The sequence below is a fragment of the Danio rerio genome, chromosome 4, assembly GCF_052040795.2.
Source record: "Danio rerio strain M-AB ecotype USA chromosome 4, GRCz13ab, whole genome shotgun sequence".
NCBI classification, from domain to species: domain Eukaryota; kingdom Metazoa; phylum Chordata; class Actinopteri; order Cypriniformes; family Danionidae; genus Danio; species Danio rerio.
Window position 1 is genome coordinate 25,386,405 of NC_141024.2, and position 14,394 is coordinate 25,400,798.

At 34.0% G+C, this 14,394-nt stretch overlaps 1 protein-coding gene across 1 annotated transcript in view; it reads right to left on the reverse strand.

The window, feature by feature from the left end:
* Positions 1-14,394, reverse strand: part of LOC147844732 (uncharacterized) — a 731,371-nt gene that overhangs the window by 468,938 nt on the left and 248,039 nt on the right. Inside the window, exon 7 of the mRNA XM_087248271.2 lies at positions 3,258-3,367. Coding sequence (XP_087104397.2) covers positions 3,258-3,367 — 110 coding nt within the window. The remainder of the gene's footprint in view (positions 1-3,257; positions 3,368-14,394) is intronic.

The following is a 14,394-nucleotide window of genomic DNA, read 5'->3' on the forward strand; positions in this document are numbered from 1 at the left end:
GCAGCAACTCAATACATTTAGGCATGTAGACATGTTCAAGACGATCTGCTGCAGTTCAAACTGAGCAGCACAATGGGGAAAAAGGGATTTGTGCATGTGACTTTGAACGTAGCATGGTTGTTGCTGCCTGACGGGCTGGTCTGAATATTTCAGAAAGCATTTGGTTCGAGAAAAATAGAAAGGCAACAGTAACTCAAATAATAACCATTAGTTACAACCAATGTATGCAGAAGAGCATCTCAGTATCTGTTTTTACCCGTTTTATTATTAAGCATGTTATAGCAAATGTATAAAAGCAATTGTTTTAAAGATTTGTCGTATGAAAATAGATTAGTAGCAATTCTCAATTATCACATCATCTTGATTTTACATATTTGAAGAAATTTGACAATTAAAACAATGATAAACAAGACCCCGTTTAAACTAAAAGAAAGAGTGATGCAATTTCTTCTGGAAAGTTTCACATAGTATAAACACTCTGCGCCCATTACTTTTGAACTCAAGGGTAGTAGAGAGTCAATGACTGATATCTGAAGACAGACACAACACACACACACACACACACACACACACACACACACACACTAGTGTCCTGCAACCCTCCATCATGGTTGGCAACCTCTCAGTGCACTGTTAAGGGCCCATCATTCATTCTGTATCCTAACCAAAACAAAACGGTGCCAACTGGTAGCGCTTTAAACTGTTTACAGTGAAGCCTTTCCATACACCACCATGATTAATGTCGGCTGCGCAGACAGGTAAACAAACTGTGTGTGTGTGCGTATGTGTGTGCGTGAGTGCCTGTGTGTGTGCGAGTGATTAATTTGCGACATGCAGACAGGTAAACAGAAGAATATTTACATGGCTTATCCCCCCTCCCCTATCGACTTAGTTCTTCTAAGCTGCAGATATTTTATCCTTTGAGCTAAAACTGTTTATTTTTTTGTATGCTATTCTGCTCGGCTCTGACACTTCTTTATTCTCTGTATCCCCCTCACACCCTTCTTCTTTATCTCTCTCACATGGAAAGGTCAAATAATGCAGTATATAGATGGGAATAAAAGGAAACAGCTGGCAGAGATGGACAAACACACCATTTATTTTTATGCTCAGCGGCATACATTTATTTTACGTGTCTGATTTAGAGTTTACTTGGTGTCAAAACACCTGTGGTTTAAACATCTAATGCTTATTTTAAAAATTAACAACACAAATTTTAAGCAGGGACTTGTACAGAGCCCTGAGGCATTCTTAGGAAATAAAATTGGTAAATGAGTCGTAATGTCCGCATTACCATTGCTGCAAAACAATGTGATATATATTTATTTATTTTTATTTATTTTTTTTTTTTGTTTTTACAAGAAAGCCATAGGTTAACAGTGTTCACAGGGAACTTTCATTAGACAGAAAAAAAAAAGACTGGAGAAACTGATTTGAATTACTCATTACTACTGTGTTTAAATGATGAAGGGAAGCCATATAGAGTTCAAAAGACCACAGGCTCTATCATACACTCGGCGCAATAAGGGGCAAGACGTGTTTGGTGCGGTTTGTTGCTGTTTTCAGACCAGTGCAACATTAATTTTCACGTTTTGCGCCATGTTTAAATAGCAAATCCATTTGCACTACTTTGTGGAGTCATGGGTATGCTGTTCTATAAAGAAGGTGTGCTAAGGTGCATTTTGGCGAAATGCTATTTTGAGGAAATAGAGTGTGTTATGTGCCAATGTAGGTTTAAACGTTTAATAGACACAGGGTGTACGGCAATACACAAAAATCTTTACATATGAAAAAAATAAAGGATTAAAATTGTGCAAAAATTATTGGGGGGAGGGGCTTTTTTCAGTTTATTCATGACAATTCACATTTGTATAATAGTATTATTTATATAATAAATTAGATTTGTCCACCTGTCAGGTTTTGGAGATGCTTCACCATTATGCATCACCAAATCGGACATAGGAATATTACGTGAGTTTGGATATAACTTTCTGACCACACTTCATTATTATTTTTTATTTGTTAGTTTGCTGGAAATTAGAACTGAATTTAGAAATAGTTTTGAAACAAATCTTTGTGCTTACCGAATAATATTATATTGAGTAGGCTAATGGATGCCTTCTAGAGTGCGTACAACAGCGTTTCCTTATCCACAAAAGTAAAGGAGTAAAGTAAAAAGTAGAGTAAAGAGAAAGTCAACTGGCCAAATGGAGGAGGCTTGCTTTTTAGATGGTCTGTTTAATTGTTTTCTCGCCGGTAAATCTGTCAGTTTTTCCATTCAGTTTTTCCACTTACAAAGTCCGCCATGTAAATAGCAGATGGACCATGGAGTGAGGCAACTGGCTCTTAAAGGGAATGGGACATGAAACTGTAATTGGTTTAATGCCCATTATGCTCAAAACAAACAAATTAACTCATTAGGAGAATAAGAACAACCCTGTAGGGTGCAAACCCTATTTTTTCATTCATAAAATAGCAAAAGTGGATACAAACTTGCCCTTAATGCTTTTACACCATGCCCTTCAGAATTTGCACCTAGATCATTAAAATCGAGCCCCATGTGTTGGTCTTTTTTATAGTATTGTTTTATGTTTGCAAGGTACAGTTGAAACCAGAAGTTTCCATAATTGTATAAAAAGGCACATAACCATTTTAAAAAATTCAGATGTTAATGTGACTAACCTTTTCTCTTTAAGGTAAATTAGATTATCAAATTTGTTTCTGTTATGCTTAATAGCAGAATAATAAGAGAGATATTTAAAAAAAAATATTTATTTTTTTTACTTTTCTTAAAAGTCAGGTTTAAATACAATAAGATTATTATTCCTCTGAAAAAGCTCAGATGATGGTGTTGAGGTTTTGGAAGTTTCTGATTGGCTAATTGACAACATTTGAGTCAATTGGAGGCACAACTGTAGAATTGTATTAAGGGAAAACCTCAAACACACTGTTCAACAAAATCAACAAGCCAGAATAAAAAATAAATAAATAAATAAAGCCAGATTACAATTTGCTAAATTACAAAATGGGAAAAAGAATCATTTTGAAGACATATCCTGTGGTCCGATTTCCTGTGTGCCCACTGTTAAACTTCTGCATGTGTGCTTGACAGCCTATGTACATCTTTTATAGATGAATGTCACTGTGATTATTCACTTTAAATACATGTTTAAAAATGTACATTAAAATTAAAATGTACATATTATTTAAAAGGGTTAGTTCACCCAAATATGAAAATTATGCTATTATTTACTCACCACCATGTTTTTTTTCCAATCTCCTGAGACCTTCAATTGTCTTCCGAAAACAAATTTAGATGAAATCCAAGATTTCTCTGACCCTCCAACAGTTCTGAGATGTTTAAAGTCTGGAAAAGGAAACAAAAAGAGTCAAAACAATCCATGTTAATTCAAAAAGACAAAATGCTTTTGTCTTCCTGTTTTTACTACAGGCAATATGGCGCTTACATGACTCTAATGGCAATATGTCATACTGCCCTTAGTAAAAGTGCATTCTGATTATGTAGAAGAGAAAATATATTGGTTGAAAAAGCTTGTGCGAACAAGACAGCCGACAAATCTGACTCAGTTACACCAATTCTGTTAGGAGGAATGGGCCAAAATTCCTTCAAACTATTGTGAGAAATTTGTGGAAGGATGCCCAAAACATTTGACCAAAGTTTTACAGCTTAAAAGCAAAGCTAAATAAATACCAAAGAAATGTATGTAAACATTTGACTGTCTAGAAATTAACAACAAATTCTAAAAATAAAAAATAAAAATCTCTCATTATTCTGGCATTTAGCAAATGTTAATCATTTAGGTAATCCTAACAGACCTAAAATAATAAACGTTTAGTATGATTTACCATCAGACTTTTTATTTATTTATTTATTTATTTTTATTTTTTTTAAGGTTTATGTTCCTTTTTAAGAGTGTATATGAACTTCTGGTTTCAACTGTATATCATATAATGTTAAATAAGTTATACTGCACAGGTCAAAGAAATACAAAGATTAAAAGGTGGCAAAATTAGAGATTCAATAACAAAAAAAGATTAAAATACAATTCAAATAGAGAAATTGTGTTTTTGAGGTATGCATATAGGGGTTCCCATTCTAAGCCAATTGCAAAGTCCTTTACTAAAATTAGCACCCTTCGTGAATTGAGTTGATAAACTGGAAGCTTGATTTTGTTTTTGAATGACAGTAAAGCCTTAATAATAATTTATTGATTAATTTTCTTGTAACCCTTTCAAGCTTTTTCTATTAATTTAAGATTTTAGATTTGAACACCATCTGACTTTTTGGAAATGGCCATTGTTTGCATTTGTGCTATTTTCTTGCCACTTTACATTTAGTTAAGATATTATTTATTTTTTTCTTTTCCTTAAATCATTGTTCTTTGGTTTAACCCATTGTGATGAATGACTGAGTTTGGCCTTTGCATTTCCTCATATTTAAAGAACTTTGAGAAAACACTGAAGATCACGGTTGAACAATTTCCTGTTCCTAATCACTCAGGTGTACTAAACGATGCAAAATATCAATGAAAGATACTTGCAAAATAATCTTCCTCAGACAAAGTTATGTTGTGTGAAATTCTTTGCAAATACAAATTTCCAAAATGGATTTCCTTCAAGATGTTAACCAACAGAAAACATGGCAAGCATAATGGAGACTTTAGCTACCTCAGAAATTGCATACTTTACTAAACATTCATTCATTTTCTTTTCAGCTTAGTCCCTATTAATCTCAGGTCGCCACAGCGGAATTAACCACCAACTTATCCAGTATATGTTTTACACAGTGAATGCCCTTCCAGCCGTAACCCATCTCTGGGAAACATCCATACACACTCACACACCAAGGACAATTTAGCCTACCCAATTCACCTTTACCGCATGTCTTTGGACTGTGGGGGAAACCGAGCACCCGGAGGAAACCCACATAAACGCAGGGAGAACATGCAAACTCCACACAGAAATAACAACTGACCCAGCCGAGGCTTGAACCACTGACCTTCTTGCTGTGACTTGCTTTACTAAGCAATCATTAGAAAAGTACATTCTACATAGTATGCATATGAATAGCATGAATGGTATTCAGATGTACTACATCTGCCATTAGTCATTATCACATGACCATCAGTTGCATTGCGTATATTGCTTGAAGAGATAGCTCTGCAGCCAGAAATTAACAAGAATTATTTATATTATTTATTAAAGTACCCATTAATTCTATTTTAATTTCGTCCAACCCCACTTCAACACTAAACATTTCCATATTTTTTAATGCAATATGAAATATAATAATAATCATAATAATAGATACATGCATATAAAAATGTAATTTTAGATCTGTTTACTTATTTACAGATTTGTTTGTTCAAAATTAAAATAAAAAATACTAAATATAAATAAAAACATGTAATTTTTTTAGACAGTTATATTGTTCCCCTAAAAAATTTTATTAAAAATAAGCCATATTTTTATTCATTTATATTCCTTTACACTGTTACACTGTTATGAAAAAAAAAAAAAAAACGGTAATTATAATGAGAATTATATTGTTTATCAAATTCCACATTAAATTGTATATTTACTAAGGCCTACCCCTACCGCAGTCCTAAAACTACCAGTCAAAGTAATGTAAAAACCGTAATTATTGTTGTAACACTTTGCCTCACCAACTGTTTCTGACCTACTGCTTTTCAAATACTATAAATTTGGATATACTACTCGACTCATACTTTTTTCACAAACTATATGTTAGGGAAGTATGAGATTTTGGACGCAGTAAATGTGTTTTTTTTGGCAAATATGTTTCCATCTCCCATCGTTCGCATAAAAATTGAATGCTACCTCAAGTAAACACAAAATTTTATTTATCATTTTGGCAAATTAAGGGATTGGGGTGTTTTCAAAATTTGGCGTTTCCATTTAATTTCTCATGTGATACTTTAAAATGCGCATTAACACTTGTTATGGAAACTTAGCTAATGTTAACATTTTAATAAAAAATAAATAAATTATTGTATTACTTGCCATATTTGTCAGTATTAGCAGCCTGATCTCACGAGGAAATGTAACTATTGTACGTTTTGTCAGTTTGGTGGGTAATTTGTACAAATTCGAGTTCAGTCATATGAAAATTTACGATTTGAAAAAGTCACAAATACATACACCGTATGTAAAGTGCTCAAATCACCTTATCGTGACCCCATGCACACTAGGAATGACAGATATTTAGGTGAAGTTGTGAAAACAGGTGGCAGTGAAAGTTCAAACACGTGTTTCATGTCAGACTGCCAAACATGTCCGAAAACCGTGAAATCCTTTCTTACTTAACACACGTCACAAGTATTGTCACACATACACCCGCATGCACCTCATGTCAGTCATGTAGGAGCTCACATTACCATCATTCCACAAGTGTCACGACACCACAAACGTTCAGTGACAGTTTACTAGTTAAAGCATAACAAGAATGCCACAGTTCGGGATGTACAGTATAATCTCAAAGGCTGTTAATCGGTGTCTTTATCAGTCACTTAATATTTAATTATCTCTGCGTTCATCCACTGATCACTTGGAATAATCCTTTTTTTACTGAGCCGTAAAAAAAAAAAAAAATGATAATGGTAATCTCTTCATGTTGCAATCTACGCTGAATTGTGTGCATAAATTGCTGTTTTAAGCTGGGTTAAATAGTATATCTCCATCTGCAGTAGGCTAAGTAGATGGAAAATGGCAAACAAGAGGGTGATTGGATTTTCAGCTTTATTAGTGGATTTTTGATATTAATTTGAGAAAAATAAATAAAAATGATTGAATTTTATAAAGAAATAAAAAGATAAAAAATCAATTGATTAAATCGATAATATAGGGAATGGATGGATGGATGGATGGATGGATGGATGGATGGATGGATGGATGGATGGATGGATGGATGGATGGATGGATGGATGGATGGATGGATGGATGGATGGATGGATTGATTGATTGATGCATCAATACTTTTTTTCCTGCAACTGTATATACAGGTATATGCATGTATGTATGTATGTATGTATGTATGTATGTATTATTAATTTATGTTTAACATATATTTTTTTTGTTTGTATTTCTTTGAATTTCTGTGTACTAGAGAAATTGAATATGTATACACTTATTTATTTACTGATTTATTTGTTTGTTTTCTTTAAAAAAATCTAAAACATTTGATTTGCCAAAATATAAATAAACACATTCCATATTTTTAAACATTTTTATTATTTTTTGTTTTTTACACAACACCAATGTTTTAACCAACTGTTACTATTTACTTAACCTCAAGTGATTTATAGAATCATTCAAGAATTTCTTTGTTTGTGGAGCACAAAAGAAGATATTTTGAAGAATACTAAAAAATCTATAACTACTAACTTCCATAGTAGGAAAAACAAATGCCATGGAAGTCAATGCTTTTACAAATACATATATAGACTATATAAATTTTATAAAAAAATGTTTTCGTTCAAAATATCTTTCTTTGTGTTTAACATTAGAAAGTACGTTTTAAACAAGTGGAGGAGGAATAAAGGATGGCAGAATGTTTATTTTTTTGGTGAACTTTGCCTTTAACTAGACCATTGTGGAATAAAACTCTATACAGTACCTTGTAAATCAAGTAAATCCAGATAAACGGTGAGATTCTAAGGTAAAGTATTTTGTACAAAAGTACTATTAAGTAATATTTATATAACAGTATAACTCTTATTTGACTATTTTTAAACCATACACATAAAACAGATTCAATAATAGAGCTATGTTTAATGGTAATACAATCACCCCTAACTATGACAGTTAGTAAGTCTCATCTGTCATTTCACGATACGCTCGACCGGGAGTTCAGTTTTATCACTCTGATGGTATGAAGGCGAAAACCACGACCAGTCAACCAATGAAAATTCTCCTAACATCTTCTGACTGACAGATTCCAACTATCTGTGCTCTGCATTCAGAAGAACAAGGAACTGGTTTGTAAACGATACACGTGGGAAAGCATCACTATTATTGCTCTTGGAAAACTAATAAAAAAGTCATTTACATAAAAATGTAGATGCACAAATGTCGTGTTCATTCTTTTAACAAACGACGTGTGGCCCTGAAAAGACATTAGCGTTCAATTCAATTCCATCTAAATACATTTCACATTGATCAAGCTAACTAACACACTGATAATCACACACAGTAACGCCGGCTCATACTTCAGACGCCGGTTCTAATCATCTGCCTAGTGACATTTTAATTAGAGAAGTGTCGAGCTTGCAGTCTGAACCGAATTAAAACACAAACACACACACACACACACACACACACACACACACACACACTGAATGGGAAAACCATTAATGCACTCTGATGGTACATCCATGTAACTATGTATTGACGTTTATCTTTGAGATGTATTTAAAGAAAGGTTTATCGTTTCAGGGCATTTCAGTCTGTGCACGTGAATATGTGTGTGTGATGCACTCATGTTTCTCATTCTTATCTTAGAATAAGTACTTCCTATATATTTTAGATGCCTGTGTGCATGGTATTTTGTTTCCAGTGGATTACTGTTTGTATCACATAGCAGGTTGGTGATAGGGCTAACTGATCAGAAATTCTGATTGGTTGTTTTCTGGTTTGCAGTGCATGGAGGCCAACTAATAGAGGATGTGTGTGTAAACCTCACTTATCTGGCCTCAAAGACAATAGAATACATAAGCCATGTCACTCAAATACTTTTGAATATGGGAAAAAAATCATTGTTCACTATAGACTCTTCCAGACTCATGTCCTTTCTAACAGTTTCTACAGCTTTATTGTTATGAGAATGCAGGACACGGATATGATTGGCTAGCATCTGCGCTGGTGTATGTTTGCACAAAGCAATTTGATTGGCTGAGGTCTGATGATGATGGCGCTTACAAAGTTGAATGTTTTTTGACAGACCAAATTCAGTTTGGCAATGCATTTGGAGTGGCGGTCCTCTTATGTTGAAGTCATTTTGACAGCTTTACCCACATTTAAAATTTGTGGCTAAGAAATAATGAAATGTTTATGTTTGGTGTGGTCAGAGATGAATTTGGTTAATCCTTCATTTTGAACTAATTGTAATACTATGAAACCATGACCCATTTGCTTATGCACTGATCAAGCAAAAAGCGAAATGAATAAAGAGGCATGTGGCCATGATGCAAAATGTAAATCAAGTAATTTTAGCATGTCAAAGTCATATTTATGTGTATACAAAATATACTTTCTCAATATATATATATATAGCGGTCTGGATTTTCGAAAGTATAACACTGCTTTCTAAACGATTAATATTAGCATTTGTTGAGTTTCCCCATATTGATAGAGCACTTTGATCCAGAAGCTATTTCGTTCGATGTCGCATTTAACAAGTGGATATTTCTAACAGACTATGAAGCTGATTGGTTAGTTTTAGTCACATGACTAAAAACGTGAACTCTGCTCCATATTTGTGTCTGCAAGATGCGTCCCTAGATAGGAAATTACAAATTTGCATGCATAAAACCTGCAATATGTGACCTGCCCCTAAATGTGAAACATTCACAGTTTCAAACAACGTCTTATTATTAGTTTTACCCAGAATTAACAGAGTAGTCTTTTTAAAACTGTTTTTGCTGTTAGGGACACAGTCCTTGACTGTGGTGGTACTTTTCAGTTTCACTTTAATTCATGATTTTGACTAGATATAGGTGACAGTATGTTTAAATAAAATAAATAAAAAAACAAAAAAATAAAAAAAGGTTATCAGAGCAAACAATTTTTTCATTTACAAACCGGGCAGGGTCCTACGTGTTTGCGCTATACCACTGTTCTGGGGTCAGTAAATATGCTGTAATTTCAGCAAATACTCACCTCACAAACATGAAAAATGTCTAAAGTTAAAAATCTCTATCTTTTTTTTTTTTTTTTTATAAACAAAAAACACTGGGTTAAACTAGATCCTTAGACTTGCAATAGGATACACTCACCGGCCAATCACATGGCAGCAACTCAATGTTTTTAAGCATGTAGATATGGTCAAAACGATTTGCTGCAGTTCAAACCGAGCATCAGAATGGGGAAAAAAGTTTATTTAAGTGACTTTGAATATGGCATGGTCTAAGTATTTCAAAAACTGCTGACTACTGGGATTTTCACGCACAACCATCTCCAGCATTTACAGAGAATGGTTCGAAAAAGACAAAATATTCAGTGAGCCGCAGTTCTGTGGGCATAAATGCCTTGTTGATGCCAGAGGTCAGAGGAGAATGGCCAGACACAGTTCAAGCTGATAGAAAGCCAACCGTAACCAATAACAACTCGTTACAACCAAGGTATGCAGAGCAGAGTATCTCTGAATGCGCAACACGTCGAACCTTGACATGGAAGATCACACCGGGTGCCACTCCTGCCAGCTAAGAACAAGAAACTGAGGATACAATGGCCACAAGCTCACCAACATTGGACAATAAAAGATTGTAAAAACATTGCCAGGTCGCATGAGTCTCGATTTCTGCTGCAACATTCGCATGGTAGGGTCAGAATTAGGTGTCAACAACATAAAAGTATGGATCCATCCCGCCTTGTATCAACGGTTCAGGATGGTGATGGTGGTGTAATGGTGTGGGGAATATTTTCTTGGCACACTTTGGGCTCATTAGTACCAATTGAGCACCGTGTCAATGCCATAGCCTACTAGAGTATTGACCGCGTCCATCCCTTTATGACCACAGTGTATCCATCTTCTGATGGCTACTTCCAGCAGGATAATGCACCATGTCATTAAGCACAAATCATCTCAGACTGGTTTCTTGAACATGACAATGAGTTCACTGTGCTAAAATGGTCTTAGTTACCAGATCTCAATCCAGTAGAACATTTTGGGATGTGGTTGAACGAAAGATTCGCATCATGGATGTGCAGTAGACAAATCTGCAGCAACTGCGTAATGCTAACATGTAAATATGAATCAAAATCTCTGAGGAATATTTCCAGTGCCTTGTTGACTCTATATCATGAAAAATTAAGGCAGTTTTTAAAGCAAAAGGAGGTCCAATCTGACACTAGATAGATGTATCTAGTAAAGTGGTCGGTGAGTATATATTTTTCTCCCTATCAATTCTTTTATTTATTTTTTTTAATCTGATTTAAACCAACCAAAATAACATAATAAATGATGGCACCAAAGACAATATTCTAAGCAGATTTATGAAGTTTATTTTTTACACAGTTTATTTTTAGCATTCTGCAATTGTTTCTGTCCTTTTGTGGATAACAGAGAACGATTTCCCCATTTGCACACACAAACAGGCAAAAAAAAAAAGTGTGTGATAGCACATCACAAGTTAAAGTCACCGCGCGTAAATCTCTGACAGAAGCAGGAAAAATAGAGTTGGTTCCTCCTCTTCCTCTCTCCTCCTGTCCTTCTCTGTATGAATTATGTGGGCGTATTGTTTGTTGTTTGCAGATGTAAATGTGTGTGTTGTGTTTGTATGTGTGTGTGCGCACAGGATTAAGGACTTCTCTCATCTCAGAGCTGATAGTGGTGGGCCGCCCTGCCGGATTTCTTTTTGACAATGGCAATGCATCACCTCATACACACACTTTAATCTTTTATATACCATACACACAATCCCGGCCGCTGCATCTCACAGATAGAAGCGTGCACGTCAAAGCAGTGTGTATGTGCGATTTCTCATTTTCCATCTTTAAGAGTTTAAGTTTCGCTGAGATAAAAAGAAGTTTGTGGGCAGTAAATACTTTGTTTTGCATAATCACAAACTTGACCATTTTACTTTTTTTTTTTTTTTTTTTTACATATCTGTGTTGGTAAACATGCTTGTTTTTATACAATAAGAATAAAATGTTGGCTGGTGTGATTAATCTTTAACTACATATAAACTTTAAGTTTTAGCAAAATAAAAACTAAATGTGGGCAGCGTAGTAGAACTACTTTAAAATGTATTTTAGAGCCAATGTGACTTTTTTTATTTTAATTATCTGTTCCAAGTGTGATATTTTTTACTTTCAACTATTTTGTATTTCAGCTCATTTTATGATTGCTCTCATGGCTGCTGCAATTATAACCTCTATAAATACAAAAGTGTGTGTAATTGGCTCTGATGCACTAGAAAAAAACTAAAAATTTAAAAATACAATGACAAAAAAAAAAAAAGTCTTCATTTGTTTTTACATCAGACCATATTTGTTTAGTTCAATTATCCAGGGGTGTTTTTTATGTTGTCGTTGTTGTGGGATCTTTTGATTTGTGGGACCTTTATTTCCACCATGTTACAAGTAACATGTCCAGGACTTTTTTTTTCGTAATTGTTTTCTTAAATATAATGAATTTTCTTAATAGTCTGTTGCACTGAAAGCACACTGTAAAATTATGTTGTTGTTGTTGTTGTTGCATCAAATAAAAATGTGTAGTCATCTTAACTTACATCTGTCAAAATGATTAAAATGTGTCTGATAATATTTTTTTCTTCTGTCTTCTGGAGAAAGTCTTTTGTTTTATTTCGGCTAAAATAAAAGCAGTTTTTACATTTTTTTAAAATCCATTTTAAGGTCAAAATTATTAGCTTGATTATTTTAAGGTCATAATTATTGAGTGTCACGTATAGAAGTGTCTTGAAAAATAACTAGTAAAATGTTATGTACTGTCATCATGGCAAAGTAAAATAAATTTGTTATTAGAAATTAGTTATTAAAACTATTATGTTTAGAAAGGAGTTGAAAAAATGATCTCCGTTAAACATAAATTGGGGGAAAAAAATGTACTGGTCTAATTATTCAGGGGGGCTTATAGTTCTAACTTCAGCCACACACACGCACGCACAAACGCATGCACATACTGTACAGACAGACAGACAAACAGACAGACAGACAGACAGACAGACAGACAGACAGACAGACAGACAGACAGACAGACAGACAGACAGACAGACAGACAGACACGCACGCACGCACGCACGCACGCACGCACGCACACACACACACACACACACACACGCACACACACACACATTTTTCACAGAAATCCATCAGATTTATAAAAACTACCTTTTTAGTAATTATTTTATTGTAAGATACTTTAAAAAATAAATAATTAAGCTTTAAACGTGAATGCAAAATTAGAACCAATCAACCTGTCATTCTGTGTAAACTCCTTAAATCACTCGATCAATTTTCTTTTTTTTCTTTCTTTTTTTTTTCTTTCCTTTTCTTTTCTTTTGGAACTAAAAGTACTAAAAATAGAGAGAAGTAAAGGGATGGCAGTGTTACTTAATGAATAATAGTTTAGCAATCTCTGTTTCATTATCCAACAATGATGACCATTCAGAAAATGGGAAAAAGTATTCAGTGTTCTTTCTTCCCCCTGAAGATAGCATGTCTATACATGATAAATCAGAGTATTCAGTATATTCAGTATATCTCAAACTTAGATTTTGTTTCTTTTTTTTTTTTTTTTTTACTATATCTGCATTTCCTTTTAGATTCTCAGCCACAAACTTTTCTTTTTCATTCCTAAAGAGACCCAAACAAATAAAAATAAAAAACACCAAAAAGTTTGTTGAAGACAAAATAATATATTTTGATGAATAATGGTTGCTGGCACACATTGACTTCCATAGTATTTTTTCCTTCTTTTCTCTATAATGGACGTTGATGGATCCCAGTAACCAGCATTCTTCCTAATATCTTTTTTTGTGTTTAACAAACTCATTTTTTTACTTTAATTTTTGCATGAACTAACTCTTTTGTTTTCAAAGCCTTAGTCCCAAAATATGCATCTATCTCAATATAACTACACCTAAATTGCTGAATTTGATCAATTGATACAAATTCATTTACTGTATTTCAACAATAATGTCTTAAGAACAAATAAAGGATGATTCCCTCAATCAAATCAACCACAAATCAATTTGAAAAGGGTAAATCAACGTTTAGCTTGAACATGTGTCTGTAATCGGTCCAAATGCTGGAATCAAAGCCATACATTACCTGCCTGAGCAAAATGGGAATCAAAATCAGGATTAGAATATTCCCCAACACATTCTCAACATCCCATCATCCTGACTGACACGTTTTTCTCACTGTGACATAAACATGGATTCAATAACCACACAATCATCATTTCATCCGAATAAAAAAATAAATATGTATGCGTACACACGCAGAAGCCTGGTTATCGGTGCGACGAGTGTGTCGTGGGAAACACAGGCATCTGTAACGAGGCTGATAGCAGAGCACAAATACACTCTGTCTCCGATAAAAACGTTAAGACACTTTTCTCCTCATCAAATTTAATAAGGCACCTTTTTTCCCTCCACAGGTTATTCATCC